Raw genomic sequence first — 12230 nt, forward strand, 5'->3', positions numbered from 1 at the left:
TGTGTGTGTGTGTGTGTGTGGGTTGGATTTTTCATCTTGTTGGACAGGCATGCTGTTTTTGCTCCTCCAGAGACGGGCCTTTCTAGAATATCATAGGTCAGTCTGCCCACAGACATTATCGAACCGTTCTCTGCCTCCTTCAGCCCCCTCGTTTCATCCACCCAGGCCTTTTTCTCTCAACAAATAAACAATCAAATATCAGCTACTGCCGGGAAAATACGAGGCGTTATCTGTCAAAGGTGCATTAAGCGTCTATTCGGCTGCAGTGATTCAGACTTGGGGGGCCTTTTTCTGCCTGTCCTATAGATTTATAGAGAGTTTTTCTCTTTCTTTTTTTTTTTTACGACAAACGTATTCAGTCAGTAAACATAAACGTACACATACACACACACAGTAAATGGATTCTTCAGCAAACTCTCTCTGTTGTGCTTGCTTTTCATTGTGCAGCCTGTAAACAAAAAGTGGCCTGGTTTGACAAGATAAAAACTGAAGACTTGCAACAGTGAAGGGACTAACCCCTGATGCACCAGGTTGATTTATTGATCAATAAATTCTTGGCATCCACTGTAAACTCAAGTGTTTTTATTCCAATATTGTGTATCATATTTGATATTGGCATAAGGAGACATGGCACCAATCTTCGTAGATATGCTGACGACGCGCAGATTGACCTTACTGTCTCCTGATCATCCACAGCAAACTGATAAATGACGGGAAATAGAATTTTCTTCAACCAAATCAGCACAAAATCTCAGCACCCATTACCAAGTTATTTTCAGAGGGAAAAATCTGATGCAAAAACCTAAAACTCAACGTATGAACCCTTCATAACTTTGAAATCTCAATCTCATCATCCATTTTCAGATTTAACCCCAGAGAACTACTTCACATCCACGTCATTTAATCAAAATGAATTATTTTTCATGAGCATAGACTATTTTATTCTCCACTGTTCTCTCTAACAAACTTCCCCAAATCTTGTGTACTTCTAGTCTACCGTTTCTTTGGAACTACTTGTCATCAGAGGAAGTGAAACTAATGTGTTCTAAGGAAAAACTGTAAACACACAATTTTCAGGGGAAGCATTTTACTTTTTTGGAGTCAAACAAGTAGGCATTAGAGGAACTAAAGCAAAAGTTTATGTTAATTCACATTCACTTGTGGTAGTTGTGGTTTGGCCATCAGATTGTTGACGGTTGTTCTAACAATGAGATGTGAGAGATCACGTGGATCCAAACAGAGACGGTTCTTCCTCATACGCGTCCCTGTACAGCACCCAAAATCTACCCAAAACCCTTTCGGTTTAGTTTCTCCAGACGTTTTGCGAAGGCAAATTTCCCTTCCGAGAGACAAAAAAGAAAACAGACGGAGACGAAGAAAGAGATAAAACAAAGGGAAGAGCCTCGGAAGAGGGCAACAATCGATTTTGCTGCACACCAACAAGTGCAGAGTTTTTAACATCAGTATCCAAGGCTGGGATCCAATTATCTGCATGAAAAATAGATTTGGCTCCGACAGGGCTCAGTCCTGTTGGGAATTAATCAAAATCCTGGATTAGCTTTGCTCCCACAAAGACAAATGGGTTTGTTGTTTTTTTCGCCATTACACTCTGCAACCTATAATTATATCGCCGCTGTGTACGGGTCGGTTCGTAATTGCTGGTGCCGGAAGAAAGGAAAAAAGAACCTGGTTTCGTATTTTCCGGTCAAAACGCTCCACACGCAAGGACGGTGCTGCTGTGCCCGTTGTCATCAGACAGTGATTCATCTGTCTTTGAATCATCCTCAGCTGTCCTTGGCATTTCTTCTCGCTCTGATTGATAATGATGTGCAGTGGCTGCCGCTGAGGCGCCGTGACGGGATCCTGAGGTGACGAGTCAGAAGTGGTGGACTGTTTTGACCTTTACCATGCGATTCCCCTCCAGCGGCTTCGGTGACCGGACTCTGACTGGGTGGCGGTCGGGAGCTTGGAAGAAATTTAAGTTACAAAGAAAAAAAAAGTCCAAGAGGAGTTTTTGGAAATCAATTTTAACTCGTAGTTGGAATTTTTCAGAATACATTCATATTTAACTCGATGTCATGCATTTAGGGCTGAAACGATTAATCGGATTCATCTTGATTAATCGATAATTGGAATAATCGTCAGCTAATTTAGTAATCGATTAATCGTTAACTGGAGTATGTATGCTGAGAAAAAAATAACATTCAGAGCATTAAAAACTAAAACAATATACATTTTTATTTAAGATGAAACACATTTTTTTTTTAGCCAAAACTTTCCAAGTGGCATAGTTTTAGCTTCACCTGGTTCAGAATGCTGTGCTGTTGCATTTTAGACAAGATGTTTATTTTCTTATTTTAAAAAAGAACTTTAATTATTTTAGTTTCATTCATTTTATTTCTAATATTGTATTTTAAAAAAGGCTTAAATGTAAAATCTGTAGAATGTGGCATTTTTTTTAATCCAAGTAATTGTCAAAATAATCGTTTACTAAAATAATTCAGTTGTATTAATAAAAATCTTTTAGTACCTGCAAAGCAGTTTGTGCAACACTGGCACAGATCAACAATGATGTACTGTTTACTGCAAATTTATCTGCAGGGACATTTGGAAACAATCCAGGCGTTGCATCATCTCAGCACTCATAGCTGGAGTAATCATGTTAAACATCACTTGGAATTGTTGCAATAAATTAAGATGTTCTTCAGAGATTTTAAATCGTCACCCCCATCCCTGACTCGGCAAACATTTCAGATGCTTAACATCAGCAATAACATCCAGTTTTTAAGGAGTTTTGGGAACTTTCAGCGGCGATAACTCACAGCTGTGAAGCCTGATGAAGCTCCCCACAGTCCCATAAACATGAACTGTCTCATCAGGGCTGTGATTGATGAAAAAAAATCTTACCGAGCAGCTTCCGCTGACGACATTTGCTGCCCCTCAAAATGGAAATGATATAAGGCAAATAATATTCACTGGGAGATTTATTGCACCTAAACGGATGTCTGTCGGGAAGCCATCAATCCTGGGTTTAATCTACACCTTGGAGCCTGACACTTGAGTACCTGAGACTAATTTAGGTGTGCCAGTTAGTTTAAAGCACTGATGCTTATAGAAAAAAATTTAGCTGTAGGTTTTCATATTTTAGGAAGTATAAGTACAGTCTAGTACTAAAAGCAGGGTGTCCACGTATCCTTAAAACGTCTAAGAAATTTTAAGTCGAATATTTAAAATTTATTTATGCAAGAAATTGCATAAAAAAAATGCAACTTGGCCTTAAATATGTAATTTAAGACATTAAAGGTCTTAAATTTGTTGTTGCTGGACAGTTTGCTCTTGTATAATCTATGTACTTTATTTTTCTCACTGGATTTTTCTATCAGAAATAAATATATATATATATTTTTTAAAGGTTTTATTGGCTCTAGTGGCCTTTATTTGACAGTTAGTTGACAGGAAAGTGGGTCATGAGAGAAGGGGGAAGACATGCGGCAAAGGTCGCCAGGCCGGGAATCGAACCTGCGACAGCCATGTCAAGGACTGAGGCTTCCATATGTGGACTGTGCTTAACCCCTGCGCCACCGCAGCACACCCTTCTATCAGAAAAATGTTTGAGTCGCATCCAGACGTCTTCATTCTGTTCCGTTACTCAAATCGGTTGATGCTACAGCTAACTACCTGTTAACATAGCCCAGCTAGCTAGCTAGCATTTTTTTGCATATATCAGGAGTAAGTGCAAATTTGTCGTCAGTTAGTCGGATGACGTTTGTCTTTGCCACTGGCATGTTCAATGCAAAAAAGCTCGGCACTGCTACCATATAAAAATATGCAGTGTTTTTGTACATTTCTGTTGTGAAACAGGCCTTAAATTTTATCCATAGTGGTCTTAAAAAGTCTTAATTTTAAGTTGGTGAAACCTGCAGAAACCCTGTAAAAGATGGCTTTGAGATTTTTAAAATATGTGATTTTTTTTCCCCCCATCTTCAAAGATGTTTTAAGGTGTTTTGCTTATGGAGAGTTAGAAGAAATGCCCATAAGCCATGATCCAGCGCTGCAACCCAACCTTAAAGATAGTCCGATGCCGCATACCCACTTAACTCTCCCCCTCTCTATCAGTAAGCAAAAATTGATTTGATTGTATTCATAGCTTCAGCCTCCCTTTTTTTTTTTTTTTGTTCATTTTTTATCGCGAGCCGGAAAGCCTCAGCTTCAAGGAGAGAGGCTCAGAGTGCGCGCAGCTGAGTCGTCTCGCCGGTTTCATCAGCAGTCGAAAGAAAGTTGCCCCTTTCAGCGCGTGGAACGCGAGCACTTTGGAGAGAGATGAAAGCGGGTGAGCGGAGAGGATTTGGTGGAAGGTCTGGGTGAGATGAGAGGCGGCGGATGATTGGGAGAGATGTGTTTTGGATGAAAAAGAGAGAGTTTTCTGTCCACTCGCTCTGCCTTTAATCTTCATAGCGGTTATTAATGTTGACTCCGTGTGTTTAGGTTTCAGAAGTTCTCCATATATGTCATCATGTGATCTTTTCATCTCTGGATCATGTATCCATGTAGGTCTTTTGGTTGTTTTTGTTATTTTTGAGACAAAAGAAAAGGAGTATTTTTTTTTCCCCCTCACTTTTATTTCTCATACTGTTGAGGCTGTCAGCCATCATTGTCACATCCCCTTCTTTCATTATCTCTCCCGGTTTTGATGTCTGGTTCTCTCTTTGTCTGACGGCTTCATACTCGGATCTTTATTCATGTCCCGACGGGCAATTAAGCTTTACAGCAAATCACAATAAAAACAACAGCGCGACAGCAATTAATATTTATCTAGACGGTGTGATGGGAAATTCCAACGCTTTAAGCAACGGAGGTTAAAAACACAAAACCTGTCAATCAAAAACGTATAAGTGCCGGTAAGACTAAGAAGGTGAACAATAAGGAAACCAATGAATACATAATACTTAAAAATAAAATCTTCCCTCTTTATTTCTTCTTGGTTTCCCCATCTTTTCTCTAATCATCTGTCAGTCTTTTGTTTATGATTCTATGTGTATTTTTTTCTGCCTCGCTCCTAACCCCCTCACTGTTGACCCCTGACCCCTCAGCTCGGGTTTGTCTGATTCACCGTCGGCTCTTACAGTACATCTCAGAAGACGTCCCTCTTTGCGCCTTTGAACAGTTCAAGTATCTCAGCTTGGCTTTGGCCTTCGGTTCATTTCCTTTCACTCCTTTGACGCGAAGAGTCGCAGTTTTGGTTCAAGGGTTTTTGTTTGCGGTGCTCTGACGTTATCGTCATCTTCAATCGGGGAAATAAAAGAGTCTTGGCTTCCCAACGAGAATAGCAAAACTATTTTCAGTCTGAGTCGTGGGCTGGAGAGGATCTTTGCAGCCTCTTGTCAGATAAACTGCTGAGCCGCCTTCAACGCCTCCTTTTAATTTCAGTTTTCATTTGAGTCAAACGTGCTTCTTCGGAGGGAGGAATTAAAATCTCTGCACCGTAGCAGAGCAGTTTGTGAGACTTCACCCCGAAATTAAACAGATATAGATTTTAATGCTACATTTGGTGAGTTACATGTTTTTAGACTAAAAATTTCTCATAATCTCAGTAATGTAGGGTTGAGTTGACCTGTGGTAACATGTAAGAAGTAGCAAATAATTATGAAATAAAAAGCAAGTGACAAATTTTCACATGTATGTCTGACAACTTTGAACATACAGGCAAGTTTACAGAAGGATTCAGATCAAAGCACATACACATATTAGAATGGTCTAGTCAAAGTCCAAAATCATCTCATATAATTGCAATAGAACGTTGTACTTTTTTTTTACACTTTGCAATTGTGCTTTTTTGTGTTGCGCTTTTAAGTAAATATAATAAAAATCTACTGATGTATTTTTTCGGTGATTGTATAGATTTGTAATATATTTTGCAGATCTTGTTGAAGGTGAATCTTTGTCAAGTTTGTAACTAAATTCTAAATGTAAAAAAAAAAAAAAATCTGACCCAATTTTAAGATTGGAGCAGCTCATCTTGAAAACCAGTCCTTATTTCAAATCTAGATAATCTGATAAATAAGAATCCATCTTTTTCTACATCAGGTTTTTTTTTTTTTTTTACTTTGGAAGATGCTGCGATTTCTTTTCCTGTCAGAAGATGCCCGCTGGTATAAATGAAGCAATAAGCCAGACAGAAATCTAAGGGGAGGCTGATAAAAGTGTCATCAAAGTGGTTAATCTGCCTCGCAAAGAACCTCTTCAAAGGGCTGAGCTCTGTGGGGAACAAATGGATCGCTTTTGGCTTGTTGATCATTTTTCACTTTTGCTGTGAACTCAGGCTAAGCCGCCGTGAGTACGCTGAATATTGGATCTGATCTCATGTTGTTGTTGTTTTTTCTCTTCCTGCAGGCTCTTCAACCTGACCCTGAAGAAGCTGATCATGCTGAAGGAGCTGGACAAAGATCTCACTTCGGTGGTCATCGCCGTCAAGCTGCAGGTACGACGGCGACAACGGCTTCAGGGGCGAAACCAAGAAAATGGGGCGGTTTACTTCCAAACTTCTCACCAGACGAAAACTCTGAGCCAAACAAAATGGCCGAGGGTTCCTTAAATCTCATCAACAAGGTTCCTCTTAGTTAACTGAGCTTGCATTTAGCAATTATGTCTGCTGCTTTAATCAGGAGAATCCAATTATAGGACTTAAAGGCTTGAGGTCTGCTTCTATTGAGAAAAGTAGCCCAGTAGATGTTTCCAAGTTCCTGAACAAACCAAAAATAAAAAAAAAATAAAAAAGTATTCTGTTTTCCTATTTTCTTTTCCTTCTGGAAAGTTTCTCATTGTTTTTTTTTTCCAGGCAGGCTATTGGGTCTGGATGCACTTCCTCCCCGACACTCTGCCAAGGACGCTTAACTTTAAATTATCTAGAGACATAGCAGAGCTGAAAGCCTTTGTTTCTCAGTGAGTGTAGCTCTTACTTCTAGCCGGCAGCTGATTCAGACGGACGAAATCAGAAATGTCAAAATAAAACGGCTTTACAAACTTATCACATTTTGTCACGTTAAATCCACAAATTTTGCTATTTGTTTCCTTTCCGGATTGGTTGTCAGTTTTCTCACAAATCTGAAAAGTGTGGCAAGCGTACTTTATCCCCAGAGGAGCAATTAAAGGTGGTCTGGAGAGCATACATAAAAATAAAATGCATAACATGCCATACTTTTAAGATTTTTATTAGCAAAGATATTTGGAAGATGGATCATTTTACTTCCACTCATTATTTTTTGTTGCTTTACAACACTAAATCCCAATAAAAAAACCACTGAAGATTGTAGCTCTAAATTGACAACGTGCTAAAAAAAAAGCTCCCCCTCTGTGTGTCTGTCTAGTTCTTCAAGGCCTTGTACTTTTCTCCTCTTGAAACATTCTTGCTGATGTCTGCCTCATTTTCCATCTTTATAAGCCAATACATTCTGTTGTTCCAGCGTTGTTTCTCTCCACTAAGTTTTACTGTGCGGTTTAGGACTTTCTCTGTGCGACAGCAAATCATTTCCTTCAGATTCGCTCATCTCCTCTCCCCGTCTCCTCATCAGGGCTCCAAACGGATCTTGCGCTCCAATGAGATCCTGCTCTCCTCGGCAGGACTGACGGAGACCGACTTGCAGCTCACCTTCTCCCTGCAGGTACAGAATCAGACGCTCACAGGGAACCGCCGCGCCCCCACTCTGTTATTCATCGAAAACAACAACAACAAAAAAAAAATCCACCTGCTGGTAATGTGACCAGTCTGCTGCGGTTTTCCAAACTTAAACAAAAAAAAATAAAAAATCCGGTGTTATTTATACGGAGATCATGCACATTTGCCTCTCTGACGTATACTCTGTGCACTCGCGCAGAGAACGGTTAATCTACTTCCCTGTAGTGTTTCTTCTGCTCCAAATCATCCCATCCTTATTCTCCCCGGTGCTGAACGCTGCAAAAAGGTCAGAGAGTGTCTCCCTGCGGACCGTGGCGTGCGCACTGAGCCAGACATTATACATTATACATTAAACCGGCTATAGTGTCCGCGGCGCTGCAGCAGCGGAGAAGCCCATTAAAACTAAGCAGCAGAGTCTTGTCACGGCTTTCAACGTTGTTCCAGGAGCCAGTTTGTTCCAATTATAGTTCAGCCGGCGAGATCCTTAATGACGGGTTATGTCATAGTTTGGATGTGACTAAGTGGTTTGGTGTTGGGGGAGAACATGGAGAAATACAGGAGGTGATAAAGTCTCCTGCAACAACCCATTAAGATCCATCTAATTATTCAGGCATCAGTGTAATTGTTTTATCGCTATGTACCCATAGTTCATCTGCTCACCTGTAAGTTGTGTGTGTGTGTGTGTGTGTGTGTGTGTTTGTGTTTGTGTTTGTATCTGCAGTACCCACATTTCTTGAAGAGGGATGCCAACAAGCTTCAGATCATGCTGCAGCGGCGGAAGAGATACAAGAACCGGACCATCCTGGGCTACAAGACCCTGGCTCTGGGGCTCATCAACATGGCCGAGGTATTGCAATCAAAATCAGACAGTGGAGTTCTGATTCTCCTTTTTCGTTCTTTCACTCCTTTTACTTACTTTTTTTTTTTTTTAACAAAAACCAAAACCCAAAACACTTAGCTCTCACTTTAGAAAGTGTCGCTTTCCAGCATTCAGGAAGCGGTGCCTTAGGAATACTTATTGTTAAATTTTTTTAGATTTTATTTTAGTTTCAGTATTTACATTTTCTGCCATGTGCTGTATTTTTTTTTATATCACATTTTTCCTGAGAAGTGGTTTTGAAATATTTGCTCCACCAACAATTAGATACTCAACTGGCGTGGAGCTTCTGGCAAATGTCAATATTATGTTATGATGCTTCCATTAATAAAAAAAAAGAGTTCATATACAATCTGGGGGGAAAAAAATCAGTCTTTATGACTTTACTTCTTTCCATTTATTAAAGCTGTATAAGTTTTATCATTGTGCCCATCGAACCATCTGCGTTTCTAGCCTGATATCTGCAGAACTATCAGAAATGAATTCTCTATATACATCTTATTTTTATATGGTTGTAAAATTAGCTAAAAAGTATTGAAAACTGGAAATTTGAGTGTGAAAAAATTATTTTTGTAAAGTCATAAAAATTCTGGTGGATAAATATTTCTTTGAACTTTGCTGTTGAACATTGAACTTAAAAATAATACATTTATTTATTTCAGATCAGCAACATATCATTGGTCAATTTGGTCAATTAGGGTGTCTGACTTAAAAAATATTAAATGTATGTACCTAATATTAAGGCCTTAAAACGTATTACATTCATAAGAAAATATGTAAGTTGGCCTTGAATACGTTAATCACAGGTCTTACATTGCATGTCGTCGCAGGACATTTACGCTATTTAGTTTATTTTTCTTATAGGACTTTTCTGTCAGGCAAAACGTTTGAGTCACACGCAGCCATCATTACATTCCATCACAGGAAGCCGTTGAGGCTAACGCTAACTAGCTGCTAGTAAGCATTTGCTAGCTGGCTAGCATTTTTGCATCATCGCCAGTTAGCTGAACGACATTTGTCTCGGCTGCTAGCAAACTTCTGTTGCCAACCTGTACGATGTTAAATTCATTCTCATAATGTGCAAAAAAAAGTTTGACGCTACTTCAGTACAAATTATGCCATTTTCTTTTGTACATTTCAGTCATGATACATGTCTTAATTTTCATTCATAACGGTCTTAAAAGGTCTTAAATTTTAGTCGGTGAAACCTGCAGAAACCCTGTTGAGCCACAGCAAAGGCTGCTGGTGTACTGTCATCTACATCCACTTCTTTCTTGTCTCCACTTCCTACCTTTAGAGAATTTCAATTACCTCCAGCCTCTTGAAACCTATTTAATGCTAACCTTCGTCGTAACTCAATTCGAGCTAGCGCACTAAAAATCAGACGCCAGTTTTCAATCTTTGGCCTGGCCGTCTCTTTATGGCCTCAACAAATGTCACCATACATCAAACTTCCAATTAGGTTTAAGTCTCCTCTGCCAAAAGCTCCCTGTGTCGTCTCCCTCCTGCAATGTGAAGCTGTTTCAAAAGGGACTGGATCTACTGTGTGCGTGTGTACCTGTGTGTTAGCATTTGGAGGTTCATTATTTGCTATAAATGTCTGGATGTTGCTTTCAGAGGCCGGGTGTAAAAGTAAAAGTCAAAATTATTCACTGCAGGAAATTTCTTGAACAAATAGTAATATCTCAGATCGGCGCTCGGAAAGCACAGAAAAGAGGAAGAACGCAGACTTCATCAGGTAATGGATGTGCTCCTGAGGAGGTTTACGTGCTCTAAAATTAGCCAAGACTCTTTCAAGTGCACGAAAATACAGGAGCGGCATAAGCTCGGATCGTACATGCCGCCACGTATCAGACTGTCGGCTCGGATGAGAGGCCTTCCCCCCATCCTAAATGGAGGGTTACTCTACTGTGCTGCTGCTGCTGCCTGCTTTCTGCCTCCGGCTGCCTCTGCATATAAAATAAAGGCAAATTTTCTGCATGAAGCTCTTCCAACTGACAAGTTGGCTGCAAAGTGTTCCACAAAGGGCAAGAGCCACAAATGCAAACTCGCTTTGCGAGAAAGGCCTGAACTCATTATGTTTACAGCCTGTGGAACATTTCCACATCGTGTTACACCACAGCCACGAACTCCGTTGAGATTTTACGCGACGTAACGCAGAATTGTGAAGCGGGACGAAAAGGACGTAGAGTATTGTCTCCGACCCCTTTGTGCAAATACAATCTGAAAAGTGTGACATGCTCTTGTATTAAGCCTAACATTTAATTTATTTCGCAATCCTTGTTTTGTGTGTGTGTGTGTCATTTACATTATAGTAAGACACAGAAAAACATCAAAGAAAAAAAAAACTTTTCTGCAATTTCCTGGCTAGAGGTTTTAGTTTTGAATCAAACAGAGATTACAAGACTTTCCCCATCAGTGGAATTGTGTAACTTTTATTCTTCTGGTTTTCTTAGTTTTTTTCCTCTAAGCTAAGAAATACATGCTGTTGGTGGAATTTTTTGTTTTGTTATTTTGTTTAAGAAATTAGGAAGGAAAAAATGTCAAACATTTTCAATATTTTGATCACTCAATCACTGATCTGATTCAGAAAGGCAGTGACCCCAAATATCTGTAATTACTTGCCCCATTTAAGTTCAAATCGTATCAAAAGTGATTATTTTAACAGGTTTCCAGCCTCGCAAAGCTCAGGTTGTTTTATATTGCCGTGCTCCTTGCAGCCTCGGCTTTCTGTGCCTCTGTTTTGTTTTGCTTTTTCCTCAACGTTAGCCCTGTGCCAGTAGTGAGAAGAATGAGGGAGGTTTATTTTAAATGCCGCAATTATCGCCGGGATAAAAAGTGTATTTTCGGAGAGAATTTGTCGCGTTCTGCGGTTCAGCGTAATGGACAAAAGCAGCCGAGGGAGAAGTGGAAATTTAATGGATTTTTAAAAGGCTCTGCTGTCGTTTTCAAAGAACGAACCTGCAGCAGCAAATCCATCACTGGCTCCGGCCTCTTGACGGCGAATTTTAAAAAAAAATCCACAACAAAAACAGTCGGATGATTGGGTGATTGTGCGGTTTGCCAGATTTGCATAATTTGTTCTTCAGCGTGGAAAACCGGTTAAAATTAGCAACGGCAGCGAGGTTCTCCGGGCTCCTGGCAGCGTTCGATACATGCGAAGGGCACCGAGCGAGCCAAGCGGACGGATGTATGGCTGTGATGTCTCTCTTTAATCTGTGGCCACGGCTGTCTCCATAATAAGCTGCTCAGACTTCATTAACTCTGTCAGTGTGACCAGACTGCTGACAGAGACGGGATGTCATTCAGTACACACACTCCCAAGCGGAAAGGAAGAAATGCCGCTGCTGGCCGCAGACATGCGGGAAATCTATGAATCGCTTGTTCGTGTTTTCTCCTCTTTTGTTTTGGTTTGCATTAATTCTTGACTGCTTTGTAATGCAGCAGTATGAATCGGTGGAGCAGAGGCACAGCTAGAGGATGCAGGACAGTGGGCATTTATCGTCCGTAAAGACCAGATTTCCAGAATGCATGACTAAAGATTGCAGTGCCAACAGATGAATCCACCTGAGCTGTGGATCTCTGCAGCTCCTCTAAAGTTGCCATGCGCCATTTAGCTGCTTCTCTGATTAATGCCGTCCGCTTCAATTATTCACTCTTTTGCGTTGGCTTATCGCATTT

General features: G+C 40.3%; 1 protein-coding gene across 1 annotated transcript in view; it reads left to right on the plus strand.

The window, feature by feature from the left end:
* The window catches only part of pacs1 (phosphofurin acidic cluster sorting protein 1), a 62516-nt gene that overhangs the window by 33416 nt on the left and 16870 nt on the right, over window positions 1–12230 (plus strand). Inside the window, exons 2-4 of the mRNA XM_007563581.2 lie at window positions 6391–6478; window positions 7569–7658; window positions 8394–8519. Coding sequence (XP_007563643.1) covers window positions 6391–6478; window positions 7569–7658; window positions 8394–8519 — 304 coding nt within the window. The remainder of the gene's footprint in view (window positions 1–6390; window positions 6479–7568; window positions 7659–8393; window positions 8520–12230) is intronic.

The sequence above is a fragment of the Poecilia formosa genome, unplaced genomic scaffold (assembly GCF_000485575.1).
Source record: "Poecilia formosa unplaced genomic scaffold, Poecilia_formosa-5.1.2 Scaffold149, whole genome shotgun sequence".
Classification (NCBI taxonomy): Eukaryota; Metazoa; Chordata; class Actinopteri; order Cyprinodontiformes; family Poeciliidae; genus Poecilia; species Poecilia formosa.